Source organism: Theropithecus gelada, chromosome 7b, assembly GCF_003255815.1.
Source record: "Theropithecus gelada isolate Dixy chromosome 7b, Tgel_1.0, whole genome shotgun sequence".
Classification (NCBI taxonomy): Eukaryota; Metazoa; Chordata; class Mammalia; order Primates; family Cercopithecidae; genus Theropithecus; species Theropithecus gelada.
Window position 1 is genome coordinate 29,408,085 of NC_037675.1, and position 8,184 is coordinate 29,416,268.

The following is an 8,184-nucleotide window of genomic DNA, read 5'->3' on the forward strand; positions in this document are numbered from 1 at the left end:
AGTCATTTCTTAAGAGTATGTAAATGAATTTACCACATGCCCTAGAGCTTCCTGAAGTAAGTTATTTGAGCAGAGGTAATTTACTTCGAAAGAGAAGGAGCAAGATTCATTTTATTTGTCTTTTAGTCTTAACATTAAATCAAAGCTATTCAGACAGGTGAAAAGAAAATTAAGATGCTGTTCTATAAAAGTAGTGGACGCCAAGTTCAAATCTGATAACAGACAACAGCGCAGCACAGAGAATGTTTCAAAATAATTAACAGCTATGTCTATCTTTCTAACAAACTCAGAAAGGTATGTTAGAAATCCCTTAGCAGATTGCCACCTGTTCTCTTGCAGCTGGCTCCTATGGCAAAAAAAAAAAAAAAAAAAAGAAATCATAATGAGTATAATCAGTTCTCTTTCCCAGCGTCCTAACATGACAATGAAGTCTGCTAGGGCCACCTACCAAGACAGCATAAACTTATCCTGTCTGCCCAGATTTTTGTTTTTGTTTTTGTTTTTTTTTTTTTTCTTGAGATCAACTAATCACAGTCAGTTTTTCTCAGCAGGAATCATAGAAATGATTTACACTTGGAAAGAGAAAGAGACTAACATCCTGGATCCAAATTTGTAAGAGGTCCACATTCTGGGGTCCCACGGGGCAAATGCATCCTTCAGTAGCATCTGGCTTCTCTTAAGTTTTCTCTTTTCTTCACACTACTAGTGCTTAATCCCGAGAAATTCAAGTGTGTTCAAAAGTAAAAGGGAACAAAGGCAGATCTATATACAGGCTCTGCACTCCAACATTCTTTATGTTATAAATAGAGAATCTTGTGATTGTCGTGATTAGGAAATACCATACAACTCAATACCTTTTGTTTTCTTATCTTTTTTCCAAGAGTTGTGATGTCTCTTTTTATTAATTATGCAAGAAACTTTCTGCTTACTTTTCTTTCTCCCTTCAATCTGGATGTTAGAAACACTCGTCTAGATGTGTCTGTCACAGGGGCCTAAATGCTCAGCATCTCCTTCTAGCAGATGTGTCCCTGCCTGTGGACTCCTGATCGGGAAAAGGGTGCTAGATCAGTCTTTATAATTGTCCAACCACCGAATAGATCAGCAGACCCCCACATGCTTATCCCTGATGTGGCCTGTGAGAAGGTTCTTTTCAATTAATAATATCTGTCATTGATTTGGACTGGAAAATGCAAAGATAAGTGGACAACTGGTAGAGACAGAAAGAATCAAGAGGGGGAAAAAAAAGGCTGAATAGATTATGAAAAAGAAATCGGAAAATTGAGAGCAGGAGAGAAAAGGGAAGAACAGAGTCTGGACCTGACTTGAATCTGGATCTCTTCTATTCTAATCTACTTTAAGTAATAAAACTTTATAATAAACCCTGTTTTTTTCCATAACATGTATAATTCTTTTTTCTCTCATTAACATAATACAGGATATCTATTAACGGTGCCTATACACCAGGATATTTAAAATATATATACTTTATTTTGCATAGTCCTATTCACTCACTGCTTCAGTTCTTTTTCCAAGAAATTCCTATGGAAGCTTTCTTTTTCTTTTTCTTTTTCTTTTCTTTTCTTTTCTTTTCTTTTCTTTTCTTTTCTTTTCTTTCCTTTCCTTTCCTTTTCTTCTCTCTCTCTCTCTCTCTCTCTTTCTCTCTCTTTCTCTCTCTCTCCAAAAAGCTCCTATGGAAGCCCTTATGGCAGTGATCCTCAAAGTATAGCTTTGAGACCAGTCCCATGAGCATCACCTGGAAACATGCTGGAAATGCAAATTTCCAAGCCGAACTCCATACCCAGTGAATGAACTAGAATAGAAACTTCATGTGGGTGGGGCCTCAAAATCGGTTTTTTTAGCAAACTCTTCTGGACTTGTACCCTGATACAAACTAAAATTTGAGAGCAACAGCAATATGACATTGAAAATTATAGGACTATAACATTTTTGTGGTCTAAATTTAAAAAGAATATGTGGACTGAATTATATTAAATGTTAAATGTATCAAAAACTGGTTACCCAATCAAAAATTTACTGAACAATATCTAGTTCAAGGTAGTGAATTAAGGTTAAGAAAATCATGAAAATGAAACATAATAGTCACAGTTAGGTAGAGGAGGCTGTGCCTGTAATTCCAGCACTTTGGTGCCAAGGTGGGAGGATCACTTGAGCCCATGAGTTGGACATCAGCCTATGCAACATACTGAGACTCTATTTCTACAAAATTAAAAAATTAGCTGGGCATGGTGGTGCATGAATGCAGTCCTAGCTACTTGGGATGCTGAGGCAGGAGAGTAACTTGAGCCTAGGATTTTGAGGCTGCAGTGAGCTCTTATTTTGCCACTGGACTCCAGTCTGAGTGAAAGAGTGAGACTATGTCAGACGAAAAAAAAAAGAAAGGAGGAGGAGGAGGAGAGAAGGTGAGGAAAAGAAGAGGAGGACAGAGGAAGGAAAGAGAAAGAAAGAAAGAAAGAAAGAAAGAAAGAAAGAAAGAAAGAAAGAAAGAAAGAAAGAAAGAAAGAAAGAAAGAAAGAAAGAAAGAAAGAAAGAAAGGAAGGAAGAAAGGAAGGAAAGAAGAAAGAAATGAGAAAGAGGAAGGAAGGAAGGAAAGAAGAAAGAAAGAAAGAAAGAGCTACATATGATGATATATTTGAAAACAGATGTATTTACCAAGTTTTAGTGCATGCAGAATAAGAGTCATTATAGATGTCGAGATGGAATCTGAGCAGAGAAAAAGCAATTTCTATGCACATAGCAAACTGTTATACAATATGTCACGTGACAACTAATAGTACTTTCCCAGCAAGTGATAGGATAATCTGGAGAGCAATTTTCTCTTTATCATGACACTTGATTGCAGAACCAATGTGGTGTGTCTTCCAATTTTTTGCCAACTACTTTGTGCTTCAAATCAGAAAGATTTAAGTAATACTGACATCTAACCGGAGTTCATATCAATATCTTTCTTATGGAACCAGTGTACAGTCAGAATCTCCATGATATTTAAGAAGAAATTCTATGTATACTACCTTCAAGATATCGTATCCGTTGGAAGCTGAAAAGGCCAAAGGGATCTTGACCAAGCATTCCACTGGAGGCTATATGATCCAACAGCAAACTGTTTATCATGAATGCAGGATATGGGCAAACTCACGACTGTGCCTGCATGCCACAAGGAGGTTTGCTGAGGGCGGTCACTCCCTGGCGCCAGGCTCCTTGAGGTTATCTACTTGGACATCTAGAGGCTATTGTTCAAGGAATGCAGTCTTGCAAGTCTACTCTGGACCCAGCAGCTGACCTCTTCTTCCACCCCCACTTCTCGCAATCTCTTTTGCTTAATAAATACGGAGGGCTGTTTAAAGCTCAGGACCCATACCCACTAGTGGCAAGGTGCTCCCTGACCCCACCTTCCAAACATACTCTTTTGCCTTGTGTCTTTATGCCCACACTTGTCAACCTTTGTTCAGTCCCCCAAGGTCCATGCAGGTAACAAGTGGAGCCCCAGAATAGGGACTCTGAGGACTTCGACAAGTGGCATCCAAACACAGGGACTTCGAGGATGTGAACGAAGAAGGTCTGCTGGAGCAGAGAAGCTGAAATTGACAAGGCAAACGGGGACCCTGGGCGAGTCTACCGGCAGCGGATATAAGGTCAGTGCCCTAAAGAGGTACTGGGAGCAGTGCTTTAAAGAAGTACTAGGAACGGGAAGTTTTCTGAATCAGGGTAACGTGGGGCAGAATTTGTCTATTGAAGAAAAGCATTATGTGCCGTTGCTTAAAGTTTCGTTGAAACAAACTGGTGCTCAGGTTAGCTCTCAGACATTAACTAAGATGCTGCAGGAGGTTATTATGCATAACCCATGGTTTCCACAGGCAGGCACTCTTGATGTGGAAAATTGGGACAGAGCAGGAGAAGGAGTAAAATGGGCTCACCAAAAGGGTCTTAAAGTTGATTCTTCTGTTTTCCCCACTTGAAATTTAATTCATACTGTACTTCTACCATTATCTCCTTCTTATTCTGTAGGACAGCAGGCTGAGTCAAAAAATCTGAAAGTATCTGTTGTCCCACTCACAGCACTGAAAATAAAAAAACAGAAGAGGGAAGATAAAAATTGGCCTATACCACCTCCTCCAATTGCAGAAACATCAGTACCACCTCCTTTGGTAGCAGAAATAGAGACCCCAATACAAAGAATTTTCCACTCTGCTGCCATAGCTGGAGAGCCCTTAGAGTCTTGTGCTTTTCCTGTTTCCATAAGGAATGATGCAAGTAATCCACAGCAGCTTACTCATGAACACACTCCACTAGAGTTTAAGCTGTTGAAGGAATTATAAGCGAATGTAGTAAATAATAGCATACAGAGCCCATTCACTTCAGGATTGCTAGAATCTGTGTTTGGTGCTATGCATCTTTTACCCTTTGATGTAAAACATTTGGCGCGAACTTGCTTGTCTGCTAGCACATATCTGACGTGGAATTTAAATTGGCAAGAAATGTGTGCAGACCAGGCTAGACAGAACAGTGATGCTGGACACGGAGACATTACAGAGGATATGCTATTGGGTAATGGCCCTTATTCAAACCTGGAACATCAACTGGCACTCCCAGACACCATATCAGCAGTGTGCACAGGCTGCTAAACATGCCTGGGCCACAATTCCAGAAGAGGGAGTCCCAGTACATCCCTTTTACATATTATGCAAGGGTTGCAGGATCCCTATGCGCAATTTCTTGCAAGATTACAAGAGGCAGTGAAGCATCAAATTCTCATGCCACTGCTGCAGAAATGCTAACCTTAACTTTACTTTTGAGAATGCAAACGTGGATTGTAAACATGCACTGACACCTGTGAGGTGTACAAAAAATTTGGGAAATTTTCTCAGAGCCTGTCAGGATGTAGGAACTGAGCTTCATCATTCTTCAATGTTAGCTGAAGCTGTGGGGAAAAAAAGAGGATTAGATTGTTACTGTGTCTATGTAGAAAAGGAAGATATAAGAAACTCCATTTTGATCTGCACTAAGAAAAATTGTTCTGCTTTGAGATGCTGTTAATCTGTAACTTTAGCCCCAACCTGGTGCTCACAGAAACATGTGCTGTATTGAATCAAGGTTTAATGGATTTAGGGCTGTGCAGGATGTGCCTTGTTAGCAATATGTTTGCAGGCAGTATGCCTGGTAAAAGTCATCGCTCTTCTCCATTCTCTATTAACCAGGGACACAATGCACTGCGGAAAGCCGCAGGGACCTCTGCCCAAGAAAGCCTGGGTATTTTACAAGGTTCCCCCCACTGAGACAGCCTGAGATATGGCCTCATGGGAAAGGAAAGACATTACATCCCCCAGCCCGACACCTGTGAAGGGTCTGTGCTGAGGAGGAGTAGTAAAAGAGGGAGGCCTCTTTGCAGTTGAGATAAGAGGAAGCCTTCTGTCTCCTCCTCATCCCTGGGAATGGAATGTCTTGGTGTAAAGCAGACCGTTCGTTCTATTCTGAGATAGGAGAAAACTGCCCTATAGCTGGAGGTGAGATATGCTGGAAGCAATACTGCTCTGTTACTCTTTGCTACATTGAGATGTTTGTGTCAAGTGAAACATAAATCTAGCCTACGCGCACAACCAGACACAGTACCTTTCCTTGAACTTATTCTTAATACAGATTCCTTTGCTCACATGTTTCCTTGCTGACCTTCTCCCCACCATCACCCTATTGTCCTGCCACACTCCCTTCAACAAAATAGTAAAAATAATGATCAATAAATACCGAGGGTACTCAGAGACCAGAGCCAGTGCGGGTGCTCGCATGTTGAGTGCCGGTCCCCTGGGCCCACTTTTCTTCCTCCATACTTTGTCTCCATGTCTTATTTCTTTTCTCAGTCTCTCGTCTCCACCTGATGAGAAACACCCACAGGTGTGGAGGGGCTGGCCCCCTTCAGAAGCAATGGCTAATTAGGAGATGACAAATCTAAGAGGAGCTAAAGAGTAAACCCTAAAGTGGGAAAATGTTATAATTGTGGAAAAACTGGACATTTTAAAAAGGAATGCCGCTAGATCCCAGGACAGAAAGGATCTTATAATGCAGTTCCCTACCAAGTGGAAAAACACCAGGACTCTGTCCTCGCTCTAACAAAGGAAATCACTGGGCTAATTAGTGCCACTAAAAATTTTATCAGAATGGCACCCTCCTATTGGGAAATGAGACGGGTGCCTGGACCCCGGCCCCTCAAACAATGAAGGCATTCCCAACTCAGATCACAACCCTGTTTCAGGGATAGGGGCACATTGATTCCCTCACCCGAGGAACACCAGGAAGTGCAGGATTAGATCTCTCTGCCAGAGAAAGGGTTACATTAGTTGGGGGAGACAAACCCATCAAGATTCTCACTGGCATTTGGGGACCTTTACCAGAGGACACATGGGACTAATTTTAGGCAAAAGCTGCCTTAATTTGCAAGGCATTACTGTAGTTCCAGGAGTTGTTGACTCCGATTATGAAGGAGAAATTCAAGTAGTTTTAATGTTACAAGATCTCTGGGATTTTGAACTGGGAGAATATATTGCTCAATTATTGCTTACTTCCTGCAAATCACATCCTTCTCCATGAAAGAAGAAACGAGGAAATAAAGGGTCTGGGAGCACAACTACACGAGAAATCTATTTATCACAACCTGTAGCCTCTAATAGACCCACCTGTGTAGTGCAAATTAAAGGAAAGAAATGTTATGGGCTTATGGACACAGGAGCTGATATGTCAGTAATATCCAGTAAGGATTGGCCCCCAGCATGGCCTCTCAGACTAACCTCCACATCCCTAGTGGGAATAGGAACAATCCAAAGCATTTGACAGAGTGATGAGATTTTACCTTGTCTTGGTCTGGATGGACAATCGTGTACTTTTCAGCCTTACGTTGCAAATATAGCTATCAATTTATTGGGTTGAGACTTACTTACAGCATGGGATATGAGACTTACAAATGAAAACTTTGATAATTCAGGATTCAAAATGTTGAAAGACATGGGATATCAGAGTGGGAAAGGTTTAGGGAAATTCCTGCAAGGAAACCCTAACCCCATATCAGTAACTGGAAAGACAGGTTAAACCCTGCAAGGAGATTCTTCTTTAAATTCCCTGTGGCAATTAACTGAAGAGGCGGAAGCTGAGTTATGGGCTTGTAGAGCAAATGTTACAACAGAGGCATGCCTCACGGCTACAACCACAAAAACCTTTGCTTTTGTTTATTCTTCCTGCCCCCCACTCTCCAACAGGACTTTTGAGCCAGTTCATAGACAAGTCTGTAACAGTAATAGAACGGCTCCTTCAACTTAATCAAACAGTCAAAACCTTGCAAGTTTATCATTCTTTAATTCCCAGCCAAGCTAGGGCTATACTACAAGCATGTCCTACTTGCCAGCATGTCCCTGGAGCCATACCTGTAGAAGGCTATAACCCACAAGGGTTGACTCCAAATGAAATTTGGCAAATGGACGTTACACAAATAGCAACCTTTGGTAAGCTTAGCTATGTTCATCTGACTGTAGACACTTATTTTCATATGCTGCAGGCCGCATGCCAAACAGGAGAGACAACTGGTCATGTACAGCAACATTGTCTTCACCATTTGCTCATATAGCGATACCCAAACAATTACAAACTGACAATGGACCCACTTATACTAGTCATGCTTTTAAAAATTTGTTACAGCTTTGGGCTATAACTCATAAAACAGGAATTACTTATAATCCTAGAGAACAAGGCATTATAGAGTGGGCACATCAAACATTACAAGACATGTTGAAAAGACAAAAAGTGGGTATAAGGGGCCAACTATTACCTCAATCAAAACAACATTTACCCTTATTTACTTTAAATTTTTTGACTCCTGGTAAGGATGGTAAGACTCCAGTACAAAGACATTGACAAAAGTTAGAGGAAAAGAAGAAAGGTTAACCGAAAGCATTATGGAAATCCCCAGAAGAAGGACAACGGAAAGGTCCAGGGAATTTACTGACATGGGGAAGAGGGTATGCTTGTGTTTTTACAGGAGATGGACAAACTCTGTGGGTGTCGTCAAGGTGCGTGCGACCAAGGAATGGGAGACTGGAGGAACCCAGGGTGGCCAACCATGGGCCCAGTCCCTCCAGTACAAGCCATGAGCCAGCTGAGCCTGAGTGCAAAGACAGAGAGACCAAC

General features: G+C 41.3%; 1 protein-coding gene across 1 annotated transcript; it reads left to right on the plus strand.

The window, feature by feature from the left end:
* The first annotated feature begins 3,324 nt into the window (after positions 1-3,324).
* LOC112628263 lies at positions 3,325-4,937 on the plus strand. Its single transcript, XM_025390916.1, has 2 exons — positions 3,325-3,506; positions 3,545-4,937. The coding sequence occupies exons 1-2, from the start codon at positions 3,481-3,483 to the stop codon at positions 3,972-3,974; spliced, it is 456 nt and encodes a 151-aa protein (XP_025246701.1). The 5' UTR covers positions 3,325-3,480; the 3' UTR covers positions 3,975-4,937.
* Positions 4,938-8,184: the final 3,247 nt, after the last annotated feature.

What these genes read in the sequence shown, in the direction of transcription:
- LOC112628263 (XM_025390916.1), top strand. Translation starts at nt 3,481, where the DNA reads ATGCAGGTAACAAGTGGAGCCCCAGA. An exon ending in GTAACAAGTGGAGCCCCAGA is followed by an intron (nt 3,507 to 3,544) that starts ATAGGGACTCTG and finishes TGGCATCCAAAC; the next exon opens with ACAGGGACTTCGAGGATGTG.